The sequence below is a fragment of the Manihot esculenta genome, chromosome 9 (genome assembly GCF_001659605.2).
Source record: "Manihot esculenta cultivar AM560-2 chromosome 9, M.esculenta_v8, whole genome shotgun sequence".
NCBI lineage: Eukaryota > Viridiplantae > Streptophyta > Magnoliopsida > Malpighiales > Euphorbiaceae > Manihot > Manihot esculenta.
In genome coordinates this window covers 6876847-6902148 of record NC_035169.2, presented here as the reverse complement: position 1 = coordinate 6902148, position 25302 = coordinate 6876847, and the positions used below count along the sequence as shown (strand labels likewise).

General features: G+C 34.8%; 2 protein-coding genes across 5 annotated transcripts; both read right to left on the bottom strand.

Annotated features, from left to right (window-relative positions):
* Positions 1-1931: 1931 nt before the first annotated feature.
* Positions 1932-6481, bottom strand: LOC110623804 (metal tolerance protein C2). 3 transcript variants are annotated; one of them, XM_021768833.2, is made up of 10 exons: positions 5721-6481; positions 5461-5569; positions 5282-5321; positions 4362-4438; positions 4095-4183; positions 3759-3828; positions 3205-3243; positions 2927-3088; positions 2465-2554; positions 1932-2211 (listed from the first exon to the last, which is right to left on the bottom strand). In XM_021768833.2, exons 1-10 carry the CDS (start codon positions 6163-6165, stop codon positions 2208-2210), a joined length of 1125 nt encoding a protein of 374 aa, XP_021624525.1. In that variant the 5' UTR covers positions 6166-6481; the 3' UTR covers positions 1932-2207. The 3 variants fall into 3 exon arrangements, with proteins under 3 accessions (XP_021624525.1, XP_021624524.1, XP_021624523.1); XM_021768832.2 differs by having other exon boundaries at positions 2938-3088; positions 3205-3238; positions 3763-3828; positions 5721-6477; XM_021768831.2 differs by having other exon boundaries at positions 2938-3088; positions 5721-6473.
* A 1328-nt stretch (positions 6482-7809) lies between these two features.
* On the bottom strand, positions 7810-15622 carry LOC110622269. 2 transcript variants are annotated; one of them, XM_021766732.2, is made up of 6 exons: positions 15338-15622; positions 11749-11841; positions 9904-10033; positions 9096-9378; positions 8945-8999; positions 7810-8160 (listed from the first exon to the last, which is right to left on the bottom strand). In XM_021766732.2, the coding sequence occupies exons 1-6, from the start codon at positions 15455-15457 to the stop codon at positions 8083-8085; spliced, it is 759 nt and encodes a 252-aa protein (XP_021622424.1). In that variant the 5' UTR covers positions 15458-15622; the 3' UTR covers positions 7810-8082. The 2 variants fall into 2 exon arrangements, with proteins under 2 accessions (XP_021622424.1, XP_021622423.1); XM_021766731.2 differs by having other exon boundaries at positions 9096-9381; positions 15338-15621.
* Between the last annotated feature and the right edge of the window lie 9680 nt (positions 15623-25302).

The window sequence follows — 25302 nt, the reverse complement described above, 5'->3', positions numbered from 1 at the left end:
AAAATATATAATCTTTTAATTAAAATTTTATATTACAGTTAAATATTTCTTATATTTATTATATGTAATATTAAATATATTATACTGAATAAATATTTATTACAAATAATTCATGTTATATAAAATATCACATATAAATAATATATTATTTAAAATTTAAAATATTAAATATAAATATAAATTATTATAAATGTTTGAATTTTTTTATTCAATATCCCTAAATTTAAATGTAAAGTTGATTTTAAATGCTCCATTTTTTTTCTTTTTAATTTCCTACTCTAATCCTATTCCAACTTGCGAGTGAATTCAAAGTCATTTGATTTGAATTCTCCGAGAACGACTGGTCATAGGGATCATTAATGTATAATATAGAATAAATTTTTAATTAGAGTAAAAATTAATTAAAAATAATTTTTAATTAGAATAAATTATATTTTAATTCTTAAAATTTTATAAAAAATATAATTTAATTCAAATATTTATAAATTTAGCTATAAAGTTTTGTTTTATAATAAAATAATCCTTTAATTATATACATTCTTATATTTTTACAAATCGATCTCTAGATATCATAATTATTTATAAATAAATATTTATAATTTTTTTCAAACTAATCTCACAGGTTTATTAAATTTATATATTATATTTAAAATAAATTAATAAAAAAATTAAATTAAATTAAAATCTTGACACAATGCGTCTAACTTTTTTTTTAATGATTATTTTTATTAAGCGGACAACAAGAGATGTTAAATTTTTTTATCTTTTTTTATTTTATTATTTTTCACATATAAAATATTAAAATTTAATAAATAAATAGATTAATTCATAAATATAAGGACTTATTGATATTTAGAATCGATCTATAAAAATATAGGGATTAATTTTAATTAAAAATATAAAATTTTAATTAAAAGATAGTGTTAAAGGAAAAGCATCACTTTGCTCTTATCCCTACGAGGTCTTAGCAGATTTTTTTGGAAAATTTTATTTATTTTGGTATAGATGGCAGGTAAGTTTATATTTCTTGATTTTAATAGAATTCCTTTTCAATTATAGATAGCAATAATATAGCCGATCATTGTGGGTATGATAGATGACCATTGTTACTATTATTTCTTTTCTTGCTTTATTATTAAATTTATTTTTTTTAATAAATGATTTACTACAAAAAAAAAATCTTGAAAGAGTTGGTTAAATTTTTTTTGAATGAAAATATATGATTTTTTTTTATTATAAATTAAAGTGTAGAATTTTATTTAAAAATGTGGTAAACTATAAAATAGTTTTTTGTAATTATTCCTTTAAGTAAAAGTTTCAATAGAGTAGGGTATGTTCCTAAATTTCAAAAAAGTGTATATGATATTTGAATGAGAGAATTTGAAATATTAAATTTGAATTTGATATATATTTTATAAATTGAGTAAATTATGAATATATATTAATCTTTTATAAACATGGAAATCATCACATTTAAAAGTCCACTCAAATAATTAAGATTATGCAATTTAAAATTCACAATTTATTAAAAATCTATGTTAAAAGCTAAAACTAATTTCAAATCTAATTATTCAAGCATAGCAGTATTTAAGGCGAAATTTTGAGAGTTACTTAAAGTGCTCTACTGATCATGAACAATAAAGTAAGAAGAATAAAAAACTATGCAGAGTGCAATGCAAAATTAAAGAAATAAAACTATTTTTTGCATAGATTATGAAAACTAATTTCATTTAATTTAGAAGTGGAATTGTTAGACATTTAAGTTAAATTAGAAAGTAAAAGAAAAAGCTAGTTGAATCTTACAAACTCAATATTTTCAAACTCTTCCTCCCTTATAGTTGTATGAATCTGCCTTTTGTTTTTGTCTTCTCATGCATCCTTTAATTCTTATTTTCTATTAATTTTCTTATTTGAAATAAAAAATTCCAAAATTCTTCGGAAAATTCAAATCGAATCATGATTATTGAATTAGAACAGAGTTAAAATATCGGTAATAGCCCTCTTTCTAATGGAAGATTTTAAAAAAATAAAAATAAAAAATTCCAAATGATGGATTTCAATCAATCTAAAGCTTGTTCTTAGCGACTCATACAAAAATGGGGGGCCTTAATCATCATAATTAGTCTGCACTGTAAGATCCTGTATGCCCAAATCATGATATAAACCATGCAAAAACTGCAATGTTGGTCGATCATCCATCCCTTTCTTCACCTGCAAATTTCCATCCACCAATCGGAAGTTAATTCAATTATATGCATGCATTAGTTATTTCTACATGGATCTTAATGCAAATGTTTTAAATAAGAGCTGTTGGGTTCAGTTCTATATAAGGTTAAGCTTATATTAAACGTAATACTATTTACAATTACAGAAATAAGGGACATAAATAGTCCATCACGAAAAAACAGTATGCCATGCAATTCAAAGCAGAGGGAGAAAATAAGCAAATTTTTTGTGGAGGTACCTGAACTGAAAGTGAACCAACAACATGACCAGGCACCAATTCCCAGAAACGAGCTTGAGACACTTCACTAACATCTTCACGAGCAGTAACCTAAACCCAAAAATTTTCAAGAGAAGAGGAGGGGAGGGGGGCGAATATTAATTTAATCACATATAGAATCTCATGTAGGTTCTGAAAAGATGGAGAGGATAGAAAATGATTGCTCCATTATACATCATTTTCTTTAGCATTTACTGGCAAAACTGTTACATTACAAGAAGAAATTGAAGAGTGAAAAAACTTGTAGAGAGACTGACAGAAAAAATACATTGAGGAAGAGAACCCAGAGCAATGAAACAAGTTTGAATCTTTCGAAACCAGTTTGATTTCGCAAATTGAAAACATAATATAAAATTTTTCTTCACTTAAATGAGGTAAATTGATAATGCACCCAAAAAGCAGGTTTGTTAGCAAAAACCTTACTTGCATCTCACCTGTCTTAGGCATTTGTTCAATGCTGAAGAATGAATGCTAGGTGGAGCCATTTGAAGTAAGACGCCAGCAGTAGATTTAAAGAGTGGCATGACAAGCATAAAAACTGCAACTGAAACTAGTCCCAAACATAAGACTTCAGCATTCTCAACCCTGCAATTCAAGGGACAATTTACAAACAAAACGACCAGGGCAGCAAGTAGTGAGAATGAGAAAGACCCAGAGGCGTTACAGAACTGCAGTTGAAAATGAAAGATGAAGCAATATACCCGAGGGACAGAAACCAGGATGCCAATATCAAACCTGCACTGAGAAACAATAAGAGAATACCAGCTTAACATTTATAATAAAGAAGACAACAAACACTTAAACGAAAATTCACATTTCAAGGTTAATTCACTAAATATCAATATGATAACCAAATCCTAATTTACATTAAAAAAAATAATCCAGCTTTATTATTATTATTTTTTAATAAATTTCAAAAAGGTTACTATTACTAAATTTTTACAGAAATTTAGCCAAGTTTTATGTGATGAATATTTTTATTGCTCTCTATCCTATAGAAATAGGTTGAAGAAAGTTTACATGGTTATCATGTAAAAAATTAGTTGAAATTTTACCAAAATCCAGCAACAGTAACTTAATTGAATCAAATACTAAGATAGTAATCAACTGATACAACTATTGTGATCACGTTGAAGTTGATGATATGTTAAATAAAAGTAGGTGAAGTTAATCCAAGAAAAAAAAATAGGCAAGTGCAAAGGAAAGTATTAATGTCAGAATGCCAATAGCATAGAGAGTGTGATAGAGAGCAAACCTACGAATGGAATCAGCAAGGACATGCAAGCAAACTGAGTGGTAATTCATATCTTCTGCTTTTCTGTAGACTGCAACAAAACATGCATGTTTAGAATAAGTCCTAATGGAAGAACCCTTGAAGACTAACATAAACAGTGAAAATCAATTTAATATAACATATTAATCCTAATCAAAATGAAGTGGGTATATCGCTGCAGTTAGAGTTTGTCAGTCCTTATAATCAACAAAAGGACAAATTTAGATAGACATTTACATATGTTTGCCTTTTATATTTTTCTTAAACATTACGATGAAGATTTTCCAGACACACATTAAGCTGGAATAGAAGACTTACCAAGATTAACACGAGCATAGTTCCTGAAGTACCAAACACCAATAAGATTTACGAATAAATTTGTAACTGCTGAAACAATCAAATAATGCCTACAAGAAGCAGCAAAAGTTATCAAAAAAACAAATTATTTTTATATAAAAGAGCCATAAATTTCATGATAACTATGCCTCCATTACATAATTACTAATTATATGTTATTTCATTTGAAGGAATGAGTTAAACTATAAAGAAATATATGCTAGTATCCAGTCTGCATGACCAACTTACTTGTGCTCAGATTCTTCTTGTATGAATGCATGAAGTGCCTCCACTGCTAATGAAAAAGACATGAACAAAAGAAACAGCTGCCTACACATGTAGCAAAAGGCAATACCCAGATGTTAGCTCAAAAATGACATTAGATATGGTCATGAAAACTTTAAATGAACAATGGCTAGAAGAACTAGAATGAGAATATATGGAAAACAAGAGTACATGTGATTCTCAAATTCATTGAGTGCCTTTTTTACCAGAAAGAAACAACCACACTGGTAAAAGTCGCAACTAATAGCAACTGTAAGCAAACCCATATCCCCTTTCTTATTCAAAGATACAGTACTTCTCTTAGAACGTTGATCAAATATCCAAGTGGCTTGTCCGACTTAAGTTAACAATAAATCTAGCTATGGGCCTAAATATAGTTTACATATCTCTATAATCCAGAAAAATTTTGGAACCATAATTTATTCAGGGATTTGATTGTGGCCATACCAGATATAATCATTCGAAAGTCATCCAGAAGTTTCCAATTAACATTATTAAAGCTTTCCCATGAAAGGAGCCTAGGCCCTAAAATATGAGAAATTTCACAATGCAATCATTGCATGTACAAGGTTTGTTATAACCATTGCTCATAGTAGTTCTATATGGATTCTATCATAACCAATAATCAAAATATATCAATTCTACATGCAACAGTTGAATGGAATAATTTCTCCTAAATATACAATCAACCATAAAAACCCTTAATGCCCCTGTGGAATGTCAATTGAACACGTTGAACAACCATAATACTACCAGCACCGAAAAAGAAAACAGAACCATCAAGATAGTATTAATCTATGACTTCAATCTAAGTTTGATGGAAGCTGTGTGTGTGTGTGTGTGTGTGTGTTAGAGGAAGAGAATAGGAATTGTCAAATTCTTACAGCATTAGTGAAAGCAGCCAAAACTTCAAGCCTTTTGTACCTGGTAAGAAGAGTTTAACAATTAAAATAAATTCAAAAGACTAAAATAAAGAAAATAAAATCAAAATTATGAATCCGTATCATGACAGCAGTGATGCTCTAAAGTAAGGCTACACTAGGGGAACAGATTCAAGGCTCACCCGTAAGTGTACACACGATCAGGCTTTCCCCGAGAAGCAGCCATGGCAAATAAAGAAAACGTTAAGAGACCACAACCAAATGTCAGATGAAATGCATCAGATACCAAACCTGCAATAACAACAATACCAAAAGAATGCCGAAATCATTAACACGCTATGAAACAAACTAACTGGTTTCCCAACCCAAAAACTAAACAATAATAATAGCCCCTGAATTTCAGCATACTAATAAAAGGCAAGTAGCGATCAAACATCCTTACCAACACGCCCCGTGAAGAGCCCAATTCCCAATTCCGCAGTAGAATACGCAACATTGAGCGAAATCATCATAAAAAGCCTCTTCATTTGCCTATTCCCGGACCTTGCAACTCTAAATATCGATATCACCGAATACAAAACTGATAATGTCTTCTTCTCTTTCATGGAGTCTTTTGCCTCCTCGTAAGTGCTTTCCCTTTCGTAGTCGTCGGAGAAAATCTCCGGCGGGACGTCTATACTCGAAACAGTGCGCGAAAGCAGAGGCCTTGCCGTATCATCCGAAATAACAGAAATCGGAGTGTGTGGCTCTCCAGATTGCTGATGAAATGAAGACTGCCGCCAATAAGTGTACCTACGATCATTTGCACCGAATCCAAAATCTCCAGTCCATGGATGCTGCGAATTGGTTTCTTGCGTCTGATACTTAAACGAATTGGTCTTCTCCATTAGTGAAAACCAGGAAATCGGAACTGAAGTCACAGATCCCGATTTAAGATCTAAAACCCTAAAATTTGAAGGTCGATTCGAAATCAAGCGCAAGAATTGCAATGATCAGACATGAGACATAGTCTGATTGAGATTCCGAACTTGGAAAACGAGAAAGAAAGAAAATTTAGGGAGAAGAGAATGTGGGAAAACAATTTCGCTTAGGAAAGTGATTTGAAAAATGAAGGAATCGGAGAAGTAAATGGAATTGAAAAACTCTCCGGTGTGCAAGGACTGAAAAGTCCAAGTAAACGAGCAAGAGTTGGTTTATTCATCAGAATTCGGTAAATCGAATCGAACGGTGAGGATTCCACTTTCCTGGAAAATATCGTACTTTGTTGGGACCTACAAGATCAACGGGGCATGAACAGGATCACGGACGTACGAGAAAATTGCAACTTCATCAATAGTTTTAATACCTAGCTTAAATTTTACTTTAAAATTTTTTTACATTGATGTTATACGTATTTATTATCGTTTTATATTCCTTTGTGAATACGATACTAATTTCTTTTTTTCCTTCGACATGTGAATTGACTATCGATAAAAAAATATATTATTATCTTTATTAAAAATTTCAAATATATTCTGATCGTTACTTATAATTTATGTATGGTGAGATAATTCTCACATATAAATCAATTAATTTTTAAAATATAAAAATCTTTTTGACAGATTTATGACAGCAATTATTAAACAGTTAATGTATTAAAAATTTTGATTTATAATTACAAAACCAATATTTTATTTTTGATGAAAATAAAAATTCTTAGTTCTCGTATGAAATTTTTTCATATTTTTTACATTTTGATGATTTTTCTCAATCAATAGATAAGAATTGGAAAGAAACATTTTGTTAATGTGAAAGAGTCATGAGTCTGTTTCTGTAGTTAGCTTTTTTTTCAAATTTTATTGATTCACTTGTTTCGAAAGGTAATGTTAATGCAGGTTTACTAGTTATTATGGGTTTCTGAAATCGCAACGACGACGTCAATTTTGAAACCTTATTCGAGCTTTATCTCTAGTTGAAACTTTTTTTTATAAAAACCTTCTTTTATAGTTTTGTTCGAAAGATTTTAATGATTTATACTCAAGAGATGAGAAAGAAGGAGTAGGAATATCTTTATCAAATTATCTTATATAGGAGTTTGATTTTGAATGATCGTAAATATTTATTAGACTCTAGAACTGATATTTTTGTTAAATGAATTCGCCATAATACTATTTTATCTCTCATACTTTAACTATGAGAATTTATTATAACCGTCTCTCCTGTTTGGAATGATATTTTTTTTTATTTGATGAAATTTTATCAACACCATCTGTAATTTTACTTTTAAAAAAAAATTATTTTATATATAGATTAATTTAAATTTTATTTATTTAAATATAGCTTTATAGTATTTAATTTTTTAAAAAAATTAGTTAAGATTATAAATCACGACGGAACTGACAATTTTTAAAAGAAAACAAAAAAATTAAGGTTGAGAATCACGTCTCCGCTGACACAATTCTTAACCCCTCCAACTCTGAATTATAAATCACGTCTTGCTGACGATAATGAGGGAGAAGGATCATCAACAGACAAACAGTGGGATTCATAAGTTCAAAATCTAATCTCAATTTGTAACATAGAAAATTTTGAATAAATATGTTAAAATATAATTTAATGCTACAAAAATGGCATCCTATCTTTATCTTTCCATCTGATGGATGATGGTTATTGCATTCTACACTTTTGTGGGTGGAATTCAGAAATGCTATAATTCCAGCACCATCTCCTGAAACTTGTCAGCTATAAAATTCAATAATACATTGATGAGTACATTACATCTACTGGCATCACCAAAGGAGCTGCAGCTTCAACTCACATGCAGACTAAGCAGCAGCAGCTAGCTTATCGCGTAACGATTGATATGCTGCACTGCAATGCTTGAACTTTTCCTCTGCAATTGCCTGTTCAACAACAGTGATTAATTCCTCTGTTTATTTTAGTTAATCTGCTCTGTTTCAGTCAAGCAATGATAACATCTAATCTACAAGGAAATGAGATAAAACTAAAGCAGTATGCATAATACCCAGAGAAAATAGCCCAACATATCCTTACACCCATATATTAATTAAAAGGGAAAAGTGGGAAATTTACTTTTCGTAGTCCTTCCGTCCATTTAAACCGTTTGGTCAAAGAGTCAAAGGTGAGATGAGGAAGAGGAAGAAGAAGAAGAAGAAGAAGAGGAAGAAGACGAAGAAGAGGAAGAAGAGGAAGAAGAGGAAGAAGACGAAGAAGACGAAGAAGAAGAAGAAGAGGAGGGTTAATTTTGTCAATTTACGTGTCCCAAACGGCTATTTTGGACGGAAGGACTACGAAATTGGACAGAAAAGAAAGTGAGGGACTTAAGTGTTGGGTCGCCAAAATAGAGGGACAGAAGTGTTAATTACGTTAAACCTCAGGGACTACAAAGTAATTTTCCCTAATTAAAATTAACTTATTGAACAGCTGAATTAGAATTGTGACCTATTTAACACCTGAATTTATAAAAATTGTCACATTAGCCTTGTTAAATGTAAGAGATTTACCCATATGAATAAATTTTGCTTCAAAACATATATCTAAACTATTAAAGCTCAAAAAATTGCACAACCTTCATGGAAGTACCTATAACTCTTTTCTTCAAGCTGTTTAAGCGAATAGAAGCTAAAAATGGCCAATTTCCAGTAAATGGTGGGACAAAGTTAGTACCTTAGAAGAGCCCTGGTGACGATCTGGATGCCATTTCAGTGCACATTCGCGATATCTGAAAGCAGAAAATCATAGTACAATGCAAGTGCCTTTCAATTGCCAATAGTTGTCAATAAGTTACAATTTTAAGAATTGAGTATTAAAAACTCACGCGCTTTTAACATCTTCGAGTTTAAGAGGACCAGAAGCACTCAGCCCAAGGGCAAGCCTATCTGAAGCCAACTCTGACTCCAAACCATCCAGTTCTGGGGAAGAATCATAATCATATTCCATCCGGTATCTCCAGTTCCTTCCATAGTAATTAGAGTAACCAGATGAACTTCTCCCTTGAAGATTCTCTTCATTTATGAAAGACCAGTAGAAGTATGGATTTCCACCAAATGCTGATCGGAAGATGGTCTCCACGTCTATGTCGTCTTCACAAAACTGGAAGCCTTCTGAATAAAAGTTAAAAACTATATAAAATTTTACTTCAACTCCAGAGAGTTGAAAAGGATGAGTATAAGCCTAAACATGCTATATAATATTGGCCTAATTTGAGACTAAAAGCAAACATAACAAAATTTTTCATTTCATTTGATACATAAACAAGATTCTTTCCATACAATTTAGTAAGAAATTAAGATATGTAGGTGTCAACTTTGAAAACTACATGCCAAACAATCATGTTTTATGCAAATAACAATTTAAGATGGTATTGCTGAACAACTGAACCAAAAATTTTTCTGGGATTAAGAGATCTACACTGAAGAAAATAGCACTTTTCTGATGTGTAATGCTTTCTGCCGACCAACATGCAAATTCCAGAACAAATTCAGCATAATAGATTCCCTAGTGGCTATTTAACAATCCCGTAACCATGGAATATTGTTATGGACGCATTTGTGGGGAAGTGTTAACAGATATTTCAGTTGGCAGGATAGACATCTTATATGTGCAAGGACTTTAACTTTTCTTACTTCTACCAGCCCGTTGGGTTCCCTGATTGCGAGTCCAGTTCCGTCTAGATCCCTTAGAGTATTGCTTTCTGAACCATGAGCTGCTTCTGCTAGAAGGTGTCTCATCTTCATCAAAATCATCTCTCCAGCTCTGAAAAGTCAGAAATTAATGATTGCAGCAACTCAAGAAATCCAATGGCCAGAAATACTTACAGTTGAAAATATAAAAAACATAAATACACAGCAACACAAATTCCCAGAATCAAAATTTCAGGGCTGAAAAACTAATGGTAATTATACATAGGCCAAGAAGTATCAACATGAAAAAGGCTTACTGATAACCATGACAATTTACTCATGGTGTACAATGTAACAAAATGATCACAGCAAAAAAGAAACAATTTCCTATTTGTTATGCATAAAAAACAAAGAGATCAGCAGAGAAGATAATTAATTTCATAAATTATGCTCAAATAGAACAAATCTTCAAGTAAAGTGCAAAACAAAAAAAGGAATCAAAGACTTGCTTCGGTGACCTTAAAAATGGATCTTGGCAGATCATCTGCTTCTAAGGTTCCAATTCAAAAGCTGATCAAGGTGAGACAATACCAAAAAACAACATTGCCACGAGGCCCGTGACTGCCTTCAGTCAAAACTGGCAATCAAGAATGACACAAATCCTTGTTAGTGTGCTAATGAGTTCAGTGCTGAGTCTGCTGCTACCCAAAATAAATGCTCAAAAGAAGGCCCATAAAATTTACAGCTTAAGAGAGAGTTTTGGGGAAATTTGAGGATTTGATTTCTCCTCTGCCTTTATCATTCCATAACAGGGTTCTCTCACCCTCCTCCTGACAATCCCACCCCCTCTTTCCTCTTCTCTTCCCTCTACTTCCTCTTCTTTTGTTACTGGCCATTGTTGTAGACACAGTCCCACACCTATGTTATTTGTGACAATTGTGATGACTATCACCATCCCTAAATTCCTGTGTATTAAAACCAAGTTCCCCTCATGTCTTCATGCCATTTGTACAAGATCTGTAACCAAAACGCCCTCTTCATAACTTTAAACCACTCATACGTCCTCCGTTCACAACGGCTGCATAGCCTCTCTATTCAGGGATCATGGATCACCTTACGCCACCAACCCCTTAACCCTTTCCTCTTGTTTATCGCTTTGTCTTGTTAATTTGTACTAGTGACCTTAACGCTAACCAAAAGAGCCCTTTAAAACAGAAAACTCAGTGTCGTGAAAATTGGACTTACTAGGTTTAGATACTAAAAAAGTGAGACAGCTCAATAAAATAATGAAGATCATGGAATAATACGAGTTATACTTTGTTCCTTTCCTCTTCTTTTTCCACTTATCAACTATTGATATTTGATAAGATTCAAATAGAAGAAGCCAATCCCAATTATTTTCCATCTTAGAAAGGGCCAACGGCCAAATATTATGACCTATTACACCACTGTTGGTAATTCAAGGTGTAGGACTAAGACAAAGAAAAAAGGAAACCAGATGCATCATGCATCTAATTCAACAAGCCTCAAAAGTCTGTAATGAACATTATTTACACTTGCCATCTTTCTTCCATCAACAAACTTCTGCAAAATTTGTTGTTGTTATAAAGTGAATACCACAAACATAAACAATAGAATAAAATTTTTCATTTTTTTCCATAGATTACTAGCGAAAGTTTCTTGAGTGCCACCTGTCTAACGTAATTTATATTAACGTGCTAGTGTGCGTGTGTGTGTGTGTGTTGGGTGGAAGGGGAATGCATGGACTATGAAGAGAAACAATAAATTTAACAGTTGAGCAGATGGTTAAAAGACAAACAATAGCAACAATGTTATTAAAATGCAGACCTTGAATAAGTAGTCTGCATAAGCACTGACATTATGGAGTAATGTTTGCTTTCCTTGCAGCTTCCTTGACCTCCGGGAATAACCATTAGATCTCTACAAGCAAAAAATTTAAATCAGCAAAAGAATACGGCGATTTGACATTATGTGAGAAGAGGAAAAGAAAGAAATGTACTTAAGCAAGACATATAATAGTGCAAAGGAAATATTGAGCAGATTTTAAATGAAAAGGATGTGCCTGGGTAGATCTGTGAAAAAATTGCAATAAGGGTGGTAAAACTACAAGAAAAAAAAGCAACAGAAAAAACAAATACAGAACAGGAAGCTGAGTAGAAAAGGGAAAAAAGTAAGAGTCAGTCAAAGAAAGCGTAAGACTTTGGCAACTTAATAATTCTATTGCTGCTCAAAACATCTATGAAGCGCCTTTAACAATTAGATTAATGATGACATGTTGCGACCTCAATGTGAAAACCAACAACACCGAACTTATCCATCAGTTTTAGTTAACCTATGAATTTCCTTATCTTCTAAGCACAATAACACTATAATAGTAAAAAGAATACATCTAGCTGATCTCCTGTCCGTACCATTTGTTGAGAGATCTTATTCATTGGTTTTGCTCCAAAGTGGGAAGGAATTAGGAGCATAGTTATGATAGTATAAACCTAAGACTCTAAACTAGTATGAAAAGCAATGCCTTCCAACATTCTCAAATCAAGTGTGGAGTGAAGAATGCAGATACATGTCAAGGCTCATTTCCAAAAAGTTTTGCAGATTCTCATTGATTTGTAGTGTCAAACTATCACATCCATGTCCAAGTATCCTTATTCAAAATATAAGTTCTGAAAAATACCAAGTCAAATTAAGTCTGCATGCTACTCAGGTATACCTATCCCAATAACTTGCTGCATAAACACAACTCAATAGTTTTGCCACCTAGCTTCACAGAATGTTTGTCAATTACCATGTCTTTTCCCATTCATTCACTTATCAACTAAGTGTAATTTAATGAACAAATACTAACCCTACTTAGTTACTTAGCTAGAACATGATACTATCCAGGTCATGGCACAGTGACTGGATGTCACATGCCATAGAAAGTGGGATGCAAGGGGTAGACTTAGTTGGTACCGTAGTTTGGATCATGGTATGGTATTACACTTATTTAGATTGCCAACTTCTTGTCATTGAAATATTTCACCCAAAAGCATTTCGTCAATCTTTTTCATCTTAATAGAAAATGTAATTGGAATAACACAATATAAATCTGAAGGCTGATTGGAATAAGATTTTTAATTTCTACAAACTTTACATAGTTTAAGAATTTGCAGGTGTTGAAAATCTGATTCATGGTAATAAGAAGAAAAATAAGATTGGAAATAGCACAAAACTGAATACATAAATATTGAATTCAGATGTCTTTAAATAGGCTTCACGTAGCAAGATTCAAAAACTAAAAATCTCAATCAAATATACAATATCCCAAAAAATCCTATCACTTATTTAAATAATTAAAATCTAGAAAATATTAAAAAATTAATAACTGAATATCAAATCTAACTTTTAATATTTGAAATTTTGAATTAAACTCCAACATTCTCCCTTAATTCAAAATTTCCACAAAATTCAAATTTTATGGAACACTTCTCTCCAGATATTAAAATTTATGAAGCACTTCTCTCCACTCTCATCATCTTTCAATTACCGAACACTTCTCTCAAAAAATCTTCTTGTTGTTGATGTACTTCTAATAAAATCTTACTTTGGAGTACTTCACTCCAATAACCATGGAAATTTTTGGCACAATTCTCATTATGGAATTGCTCTTTTTTTTTCTCTCTCTCTAATAGAACCTTTTAAAATGGTGCAAATATATCCAGTAATGTTTCTCATAAGCTCTCTTGATTTTTCTTTTTTTTTTTCTCACAGACCCCATAAGATCATTAAGGCTGTGATACCACATTGAAAATTTGATTCATGGTATTAAAAAAGAAAATAAGATCAAAAATAGCAAAAAATTGAACACATAAATATCGAATTCATATGCCTTTAAATAGGCTTTACATAGAAAGATTCAAAAACTAAAAATCTCAATCAAATATCCAAAAAAATCCTATGACTTGTTTAAATAATTAAAATCTAGAAAATAATAAAAAAAATTAACAACTGAATATCAAATCTAATTTTGAATATTTGAAATTTTGAATTAAACTCCAATAGCAGACCCCAATGTAATTCCTCAATTTATATTACAGGTCTGAATTGCAGTTAATTCAAATGTAAAAAAAGCCCCCCCACACAGTTGCTGTATGAATAACCGCAAGTGAGAGAGAGCCAAAAAGCCCATTTGTTTCCTTCTCTAGTCAATTAAGATCAACAACAACAATGTACTACTGGCAGCCTTCAAAACCCAACAACAGAGGTCAGGAACCAAAGGGACGGCTTTGAGATGGCATTAGAAATGTAGTTGGTTTTCAAAGACTTGTATAAATCTTCACTTGACAATGTAAAATGAAGGTTGCAGGTGATAAGACCACAGTCAAGGAAACATGACTGAACTAATTGGTAGCAAGAATAAAGTTTACGATCCCCTTGCCTCCTTTTAACTCTTCAATTTCTCTCTCCAACTAAATGAAAGTTTCCCTATTAGGAACTCTCTCTCTCTCTCTCTCTCTGTGTGTGTTTATTTTTTCTTTTACTGAAGGAGGAGTCTTCTTCCAAGGTTCTTCAATCCCAGGGACACGGATTGCATACCATCATGTCCCAGATCACAGTACCAAAAGGGGTTATGGCAAATTAGGCAAAAACCATTTGCTAAACATGTCATCCCTAATCAGACAAACAAACTATTTAAGATGCTGAAACTGCTAGCCCAAAATTAATTGAAGTTTATCGTTCATGTTAAGAAATTATTCAAACTCTTATTTGAATTGATGCCATTTGAATGCAGAAGAAAATGAGCACTAACACATAATTTACAAAGTTCTACCCTTAGAGAGTTTATACCCATAACATTCCAGCAAACACAAAGCAGGGAAAAAAAAACTAACAGAATCAATTTAGAAAACATGTAGCCCGTGCCAACTAGATGCGAATGGCAAATAGCATTTCGTGTAACTACTTCAATCTACTACCAGCAATAACAAAATTTTCTCTTGGACAATAGATCAAGCAACACACAGTAAATAAGAAAATCCATTCGTTTGCCCAATGAAGTAGAATAGAGGAGCAAAGTAGCTGGTTCATCCAGTCTTCCTCATAAAGCTTAAACATATACAAAAAAAAAAATGGTTGAAGAAAACATAGGATACAAAGCTTAATTTATATTTCATTTCATTAGAAAGCCCATGAAGCAAAATCACCATACTGTTGGCAAATTCTAAAGGGAAAAAAAAAAAAGAATAAAATCATAACCTTTTCTCGCTACCTAAGACATTACAATGAGGAATCGCGATCAACAACACAAATCATCGAAAACATTGAAAACAAGACAAGTAGATTATAATAGAACAAACCCATATGAGGAAACCAATAATTTGAGATTAGTTAAATTCGTGTGTTGTGTATGCAGAGAAGGAATAGAGAGACTTACACAATCCCAAAAATTGCGTCTTTTGCGTTCAAGGAAAGGAGTAGAATGAAAGAGAGAAGCCCGCAGCTGAAAACAATTTCTTTGAGGAATAAAAATGGCTGCTTTCGTACCGCTATTCATCTCTGCAATTCTAATATGCTTGCAGATGGAGAAGAGAAAGAGAAAGAATGTGAACGTCGCCGTCTCGGTTTCAGAGAACGGCCCTAAACCAGTTAACGTAATATTGGCGAGTCAACTCGATGACTCACTCGTCTCGACCATTCAATTTTTGGAGGCAGAGTAAAAGCATGAGCGGTGGAGATAAATATTTTGCATTTACCGTTAGAATAAAAGTATTTGAAAATAAGTCCAATCATGCACTTTTATTAAATTTTTAAACAAAATTAATTCAATTTTTTTATTAAATAAACCTTAACTTTAAGGATAAATCCTTATTTAATATAATTTCATTTTTTAATTTAAAATATTAAAAATCTAATATTTTTATAAAAAAAGAAAATGGTAAATAATTTTGAAAATTATAAAAATAAAAATAAATAATTTTTAAAGTTATAAAAATGAAATTTTATTTTTAAAAAAAATATTTATCATATCAGAACTTATTTAGCGAATATAATTTGAGAATTATTTAATAAAAAACAAAAGTAAATCGAACATATTTAATGCTCGATTAAAAATATAAAAATTTAATTAGGTTTATTTAAAAAATACTTTCATTTTTATTTTTTAATTTAATTTATAAAATAAATAAAAAAAAATTTATATTTTTTAATTATAATTAATTTTTTAAATTTTTTAATTAAATAATTATATTTAATTGATCAATTTTAACATAATTAATATATTTATTTCTATATTTTTAAAATTTCTGTATAATTAATTTATTTAAATTCCGGTCCTTCTATTTAATTTTTATTATTAAAAGTATAAACATGAAAATGTGTTTACAGTTTTTTAAATTAAAATATTAAAAAAATTAGATTTTTATTTATTTTTTATTTATTAAAATTTAAATATTTTAACTGTTTATTTTTTATTTAAAATAATATTTAAATTTTTATTAATTTTTATTTAAATTATCACATTCAACTAAATTTTAACACTTTTTTATTCAGTTTTCATTTATTAAAAACTCTTTAAAATATTATTTTAAAAAGAAATTTATACCTTCATAAATTTGATTTTCCATTAATTCTAAATTAATATTTATAATAAATAGAATAATGTGATTTTAAACGAATTAAATATAAAAGAATTTAAAATTTTAATTTTAAAAATATAATAACTATACAGTTTATTATGCAAAAACTTAAAATTTAAAATATAATTTAGCTAATATAAAATATTTTACTTACATTAAAAGAGATTTAAATGTTTATAATATTTTAAATATTTAAAATATTTATTTTATTTTTAAACAGTACTAATAAAAATCTGGATGAATTAATCTCTAATTTTGAATCAACAGATTATTATAAGTGTTCGATTTTAAATATAAGTGATATTAAAATATCACTGAATTTTTAAAAGATCTATTAATTATCTTTAATATATTTTATTATTTAATTATTATGATTTGAAAATTTTATTAATTGATCTATTAATTATTTTTTTATATAGACAACATTTTAATTTTTTATAATATTTAATAATTAAAATTAATAAATTTTACTTTAAATATTTTAATATATTTTTTAAAATTGAATAACTTATCAAATACTAAATAATATATTTTTGAAAAAATTACGTACACTACTCCTCTTAAAGTAATTTTTAAAGTGAGTAAGTGAGTTTTATTAAAAAAAAATAAGTGAGTTAGATTCAATCTAAATTTAATATGATATTAGAATTTTATTGGACCTTCTTATTATATTTCAATATTCTTTTCACCATGAAAAGTGTGTTAAGCCTATTAAAATTTAATATTAACAATTTAAAAATTCAAATTTTTCTATTTTTATCTGTTACACTTCAATGTTTTTAAAAAAATTACACTAATTTTGGTATGAATTAATCAAAGTTAATATTTAAAAATTAATATAATAAAATTAATTTCCACTTTAAAAATTAATATAATAAAATTAATTTCCACTTTAACCATGCAAATCTAGCATTGTATTAAAATGCCCAGTAAGTTACAAGAAGTTGAAGCCCAATCTACATAACAAACACAAAGTCCAAGTGAACAGAAATCCAACCTAAAGGAAAATCCAACCCAACATCACCACACCCGGTCAGCATTGAAAACCCGGTCAACACCTAAACCGAACTGACTCCACTGCCAATTCACTATCAACACCGAAAGCACAACATGCAAACTAGGCAACTAAAGCTCCAACTCACTGTCGTCGATCATCAAGAAGAAGGATCAACCCACTGCATTTTGGTCTTTAATAGTTATGAAGCATACTGTAATGAAACAAACGAGCTCAGGCACAAGAGCCACAGATCCACAGATCCACTAACAGAGTACAACACAACCAGCAAACAAAAACCAAAATCACAAAATCCACAAAGACTACTCATAACCAAAACTCAAAGCAAAAGGATTCATTTGTTAATGGTAAAGCAATAGGAAATATTTTCTACATTATAATTTAGAATGTTCAAGAAAAAATAATTAATAAGAAATATTTTTTAATAAAAATTAAATTATTTAAAAAAATGACTTTCTTTTTAATGAGAAAATATTTTGTATTATAAAAAAGTAATTATTTTTTTAAAATGATTTAATTTTTTATTAGAAAAATATTTTATATTTAATAAATATTTTAAGTGTTTTAAATATTAAAAAATATAAAAAATATTTTTTTTTTGAAATAACCGAGAATTTTAATATTAATTATGATGATCTGAGATCCAATAAAATAGGGTTTTACAAAGGTTTTGTATTGAAAGACAATGCTTAGTAATACAATCTTAGAAATTATCTAAAACTTAGTTTTTCTGGGGAGGGGGCTCCCCTTGTATCCTTTTTTTTCCTTGCTTACTGGTGACGTGTAAAGGCCTCTCCATGATTGGGACACGCGTCTCTGACATACAGATTCGGGCGTACGAGGGTATCAGCCGCCTGCTCCATGCGTAACGGCCTCTGATTCTCCCTGTGCGTACGTTCAAGCGGATCAGCCAGGCTGTCTGAATGGGAATCTGCATGCCGGGCTGGGCAGAGAGTTGGGCCGGACGCTGGGCCCAAGAGGAGAAAGCTTGCTTGGCGCGGGCCGGGCCGGCCTGAGTGGAGGAGCTGGAGGGAGCCCGGCCTTAAGGGTTGAACGGGCCAGGCTTATCTTGTGTATCAGGTGTGTGGGCCTCCGCTTGAGGGGCTTTTAGCTGTGACCGAGGCCCAGGACTGTGGTGAAGAAATCCAGCGGTCATCAATTGCCCCTTCACCTTCTCGGCAGTTATTGCTTCAACTGCCGAGGGGGTGAATATCAAGAACCATTATGACCGCGTCTGTTCGTGTTCAGATGCCTTCATAACATCCTTTCATCTTTCCGTCGTTGCGCAGCTTTTGAATCTTATCTGTCTTTTCCCCTTTCTAGCTTTTCTCTGTTCTTCGTGTTCTCTGCTACCTTTGCTTTCCTGTCATCATTATCTGGACATGTCCTTTCTTTCCTTTCCCATAAACATCTGATACTGCTAGCTTAGAGTCTAAAATAACTCTATCTGGTGCTAGGACCTCAAACTTTCCGGGTATATATCAACGCCAGCTTTTCTTCGTTCTCAAATCCTCTGTTGGAGTGAGGGGTTCTTCCGTTCCGATTTTCTGTCTGTTTCCTTCTTCCGGTGAGGCTGTCCTGTTTCATCTGCGGAGGATCCATTTGACGCCTTTTTCAGACAACTGGAGGTGAATTTGAATTTGTATTGCTTTGTTACCTCAGAGGTTTGCTTTAATCTTGATTAGAGAACTGTTTCTGACTTGTTTCTGTTTTGAAATTTTTTGCAGTACCTGAGATAAAAATTAGTCAGTTCGAAATTTTTAAAGAGTTGAGGTTACCTCTAAGAAGTCTGAACATTGTTTTGGAGGTCCTTCTGGTAGGGCGGTCAGGGGGTGAGACCGTTTGGCAAGTTGCTGAAGTTACTTTACCTGGGTCGTCTGGCCGACCTCCTCCTTTGCTCGTTGTCCGGACTCTAAAGAGGTTCTGGGCTGTTGAGGGGTTTGCTCTAGTTTTGCCTTTGATGTGGAGTACCAGTATTATTGTATCCTTTGATGTGAAGTACCAGTATTATGCGGGACTGAGATATGCTGCACTCAGTCACGCTTCTGGCGATGTCTTCGAATGTATGCTCGGCTACCTGTCTGAAGTTGTAACCAGGAGCCCTGTGTTTTCGCGGTACATTCGGACAAGCTCGGATATTATATCCTGCCCGTATGTATCGTGAATCACACTTGGGCAACCAGGATGCCAACCTATAGAGGAACAGTAAGAAATGCTTATGTGGATCAACTTGTTCAGTTCCCCTATAATAGCGAGACAGATCCTGGTCTTTCTACCGAACTCCCACTTTGGCTTTTCTGCCAAACTCACATATTGAACTGCGAGAGTTCTTCCGAACTGAAGACTAAAATAGTAGAGTAGACGATAGTGATGTAAACGTAGATGATAAAGTATCCGGATATGTAAATCCTTTAAGGATTGTCTTTTATTCCGTAGTGTGGACCTTTGTAACGAGCTGTAATGTACTTTTCTTTTAATGAAGTTCTTGTTTTTCGTTCGTATCTGAGCTTGTTCTTTCTCTTTGTCATAGATGAAGTACTGGTACTGTTTTTCTTCATAGCCTTAGCCAAATAAATTTTGCTTCATTTTTTCCGATCTGAATTGGCCGTACTCGTTGAATTCTTGCTTCTGGTTGATGAGCCGAACTCCGGACCTAGCCCACTGGGAGGTCGGTTTACGTTTTCCGAGCTGAGTTAACCGACCTGTCTTTAGTTGATGTGCTGATCTTTAAATCTCTTAAAGTCAATTGAGCTCTTAAGCTTCGCTTCCGAACTGGACTGACCGATCTGTGAGCTCTACTTTTTTCGAGCTAGAATACCGACCTTTGAGTTCGGTCTCTACTCGGTCTTTGAGCCTCCTTAGCCGGCTGAGCTCTCAAGTTATGTTCTCCGAGCTTGACTGTCCGAACTGTGAGCCCGGTCTCAGTATACTTTTTCTGGAGCGCCGACCTGTGGGCTCTGTCTTTAATTCATGAGTTGAGCTCTGAGCTCTCAGCCCTGTGTGACTCCAAGGTGCCCTTGTCCCTTTTTCCGATCTCGTAGCCCCTGTTTAATAACAGTAAGTGGAAAACTTATAATTTTTTGAATGATAAGCTGACCTTAATCATGCTCCCATCTGCTTGTATTTTTCAGTCTTTTTCATGACTTGCCCCTCTGTTTCCTTGGTAAATCTTTGTAGGCTAAGTTGCTCTTACTGACGAGTTGGGCTTGCATTATGTGGATGGCAAATGGGCTTTCGAGTGATGGGCTGTCATTGTGGACCTGGCCCTTGACGGGTGTGGAGAGGCCCAGCGATCATCCTTTTTCCTTTTGCCCCTTTACCTTCTCGCCGGTTATTACCTAACCGTTGAGAGGGTAAACTTCGAGAGTAATTAATGATTGCGCCGCTCCAAGACAAAACTGTTCAGATCCACGTTCTGTCTCATTATTGCCTTTCATTTCGAATTACTTCTGTCTCTTGAAGAACTTAGCCTTCTCCTGCTCTCTGTTTTCCTGCAACTTCTTCTGCTTTTTTACCCCATTGCTTTCTCAGGTACGTTTCTTTGTTCTTCCATGGCAGTTTCAATACTTCCTAATGTTTTTGATATTGAGTCGCATATCAATCCTTCCAACATAACTAAATACATTCCTCGGAGGCTCTTAGATGCTCCTCTGTATCTGATTCGAGCGCCCCTTCCAAATGAGATAATAGTTCTTCCTCATCCTGCCCCTCCTGGTTTGGTGGATCCCCAGGAGGGTCGTCGTATAGTGTTTTTCTTGAAACAGAGAGAGTTTGGTTTACCTTTTCCTTTCACCCCTTTCTTTACTGAGGTCTTCGAATACTTCGGGGTAACTCCTCGAATGTTATCTCCAAACTCCATTTTGTTCATGTCCTGTTTTGAGGCTATCTGCCTGGGTTGGGGCTTTACACCCACAGCCTGTCTGTTTGTTACTTTTTTCCGCCTGGTTAAGGCGTCTCAAAACTTCTATTACTTTTCTCCCCGCAAGGGGTTGTCTCTTTTCACGGGGTATAAAGACTCTATAAAGGGATGGGTAGAAAATTTCCTTGTGGCAGAACTGAAATTAGGGTCCGCCCGAACGTAGGAAGTGGATCTAAGTTGGGGAGAGATCTTTCCGGGTTGCAACGAGCTGCCCCAGTTGAGTTTTGTTGAGCAAGTTGGGCTGCTTCGACTGACTTCCGTTGAGAGGAAGTATGACGTCGAGAAGTGTATGTTTGTGTCCAATCTTAGGGATATCAAGGACACTGGTATAATGCTTTGTTTGGCTATTCTGTTCTTTCTTTGTTTGTAATATCAGGAGGTATGCTGACCCTTCATAATTTTGTGTTTTTGCAGCTTCTGAAGTCAAAATGGACAAAATCCAGTTTCCCAAGAACTTTATCCTATCTCGGGACCATATGCATGCGATTTTTGATGCCTTTGGATCTGGTCGGTCAGTAACGGAGATTGCTATGGAGGTGGTTCAAGCTGCTCCCCCTAAGGAGATTAGCCGACCTCCCACTAAAGCTTCTTCTCGAGCTTCAAAGCCGAGCTCCCGCAGCTCCAAGCCGTCTAGCCGTAGTGGGCCGAGCTCAACTCTTAGGCCGGCTGAGGGGTCCAGGTCTGCTCCAGCTTCCTCGGAGGTCGTGAGGGAAGCTCCCTTAGTTATTGTGGGGCAGACCCAAGGTGTTGAACAAGTAGAGCAGGGTACTGCCCACTCTCCTAAAAGGGTATCAGGGGGAAAGTCTAAATCCCCCGTGACTAAAGATCAGGAGGCCCCTGGGACAGGGCTGGAGATTGTCCTTGTGGAGGGCCCAGTTTCAGAGGTTCCTTCTCAAGATGCCCCTGCCCCTGTGAGGACTGAGCCTGAGGGTTCTGAGGGCATTCCACCGAAGACTGGGGACAAGCGCCCAGCCCCTCCTAGAACATCTGCCCCCTCTCCTGCTCGGAAGAAGTCCAGGGCTGCTTCGGGATCTTCTCCAGCTCTTCCTCCCATTGGGAAAGGGAAAAGTGTTGCTTCCGAGCCTCCATTGTCTTCTTCTGACAACTTTTTGAATGTACCAGATATTACCTCCGAGTCGCCGACCTTCTCAAGGAGCGAATGTTTGGTGGAGTCACAGAGGCCTCTGACCCACGCTTTCTTGCCCTGACCGGCCTATTGGCCAGTTCTACCACGGAGCAAGCATCCTTCCGTTCTCGCTCTCGTGAGGAGCTCGGATCCTCGATCAGGGAGATGCTTCTGATGGTAAGTTACTTTTCTTCTTCTTTTCAACTTGCTTTGTTTCTTTTCTTTGACAGTTGTTCTTCCGTACTAGGTGACGGGCCTCTTTATGGAGGTGGAAGTTCGTGATCACTCCCTCCGAGAGTCTGTAGACCGCCGGATTGAAGAGGCGCGTCTGGAGGAGAACATATCTGCAACCAGTGATGCGAGGGGCAATCTGGTAGCTGCTCGGGAGCAGATCCAGTCCCTCCAGGTGGAGTTGCACTCTGCACTGGAAGCTTTAAAAAAGGCTGAGGAGAAAGCAGTTGAGACAGCAAAACATACCTCGTCCTTAGAAGCAGAGCTGTCTCGGACTCGTGAGGTCCTCAAAGTGTCTGATGAGAGGGCAGCTACCTTGGAGGTTCGCTGCGAGGAAGTTTTAAAGCAGCTGTCCTCTATGACAGAGGCCTTTCAAGAGAGAGATGAAGCCGTTAGCCAAAAAGCTGAGGTCCAGCGCCAATTTGATGCCTTAAAGGCTGATCTTGAAGGACTTCAGATTCATCTGGAGGAGGCAAAAGCTCAGAGAGAGATGGCCCTAGCTCGGGTGCAGGTCCTTGAGCAGGAGTTGGGCACAAGCTCTGACCGCATCAGAGACCTGACTTCATCGGCTGAAGAGTCCCACCTTCGCCATCAACAGCTTAATCACGAAGTCAGGACCTTGGAGCGCAAGTGTTCAGCCCTTCTTAAGGTAGTAAAGCACGCTGAAGATAAGGCTCGGCTAGTGCGCGAGCAATGTATTGCTGAGTATCAGGAGTCTGAGGAGCTGAAGGGGAAAATTGAGCGGGCCTGTGAGGCTCATCTCCAGGACTACAAAGACTCTCCTGAGTTTAAGGAATTTATAGCTGAGGCCTGCGAAGCACACCTCAAGGAATATAAGGCTTCTAATGAACTGAGATGGGCTACTATGAAGAAAGCCTTCCGCATGTATGTGAGCGGCTATAATCGCGGTTTGAGAGAAGCCAGACAGGCTCCTGATACTCCTTTGGCCGAGCTTCGCAAACTGGAAGTGGACTCAGACGGCGAGCCTGTATTATATGGGGAGGATGATTTTCCCATGCCCCGGGGAGATTGCCGTGTTACAAGGGATGCTAGATCTCCCACAGGGGAATCCGAGCTAGGGGAGGACGTGATAGTCCTCGGGTCGGAGGAAGATGACTCTGATTCTGAGGAGGAAGACCTCCACCTTGAGTCAGAGGTTGCTCCTGCTGTTAATGTTGAGAGCTCTGATCCGAAGGACCCCGAGCTTCCTTCAAATACGGCTGTAAATAGAGATAATGTAGGCGAAGGTGTTACTGATGTAAGTCCTTTAAGGACTATTTATCCTCCTACCTCGCCAGAGGAATAAATTGTAATAATTGTTTTAATGAAACATTAGTTTTTCTTTTTCGCAAACTACTCTGGTTTTCCATATGTCTTGGAATTTGTATTTTCATTCATAAGCTCTGAATTGACCTTAAGTTGTAAGCTTAGCTCTTAGCCAATAGTCTGAGAGATCAAATCTCGTACCTTTTTATGGCAACTATCATTTCCGCTTTTTGCTTTTAGCCTTTTCTTCATGATTGTGAATTTGGATGTTTTATCCCAGTCAAACTGACTCGGGCTTTAAGTATAGCCTTTTTCTCCTTCATCCTTCTGAAGGTTTGTTCGTTCATGAGTCTTTCTATGTAGTGAGCTCGGCCTTTCCTTTAGCCTTTTTATCTTTGAGCTTTGGAAAATATGTCTATCTGAGCTGGGAGCTCGGCCTCAAGCTTTTTAGCACTAGCATCTATTTCAAGGTCAGCATTTCTTAGCTACCGTGCCCCGAAATGTTTCAGGAGGTCGGAACCTGTTTTCAACGGTAGCTCCGAGCTTCTCGCTTTGGATTAGCATCTGTTTTGAGGTCGGCGCTCCTTAGTTATTGTGCCCCGAACCTCTTTATGAGATCGGAACTTGATTTTTACTAGTGGCTACAAGCTCTTCGTTCTTTTATGAAGTCGGAACGGTATGTTATAAGTTGTCCCTGCATGGGAAAATTTTTGGGAAGCTCTTAGGGCCTTCACCTTCCGTTCTTGTTTTATTTTCCCGGGAGCTCTAAGGGCTCCTGGTCTTTTTGTTTACCCGGGAGATCTTTGGGATCCCGGTCTTTTTTGTTTCCCCGGGAGATCTTAGGGATCCCGGTCTTCTTTGTTTACCCGGGAGATCTTGGGGGTCCCGGTCTCTTTTTGTTTTCCCGGGAGATCTTGGGGATCCCGGTCTTTTTGTTTATTCGGAAGATCTTGGGGATCCCGGTCTTTTTGTTTATCCGGGAGATCTTGGGGATCCCGGTCTTTTTATTTACCCGGGAGATCTTGGGGATCCCGGTCTTTTTTGTTTATCCGGGAGATCTTGGGGATCCCGGTCTTTTTTGTTTATCCGGGAGATCTTGGGGATCCCGGTCTTTTTGTTTATCCGGGAGATCTTGGGGATCTCGGTCTTTTTATTTACCCGGGAGATCTTGGGGATCCCGGTCTTTTTGTTTATCCGGGAGATCTAG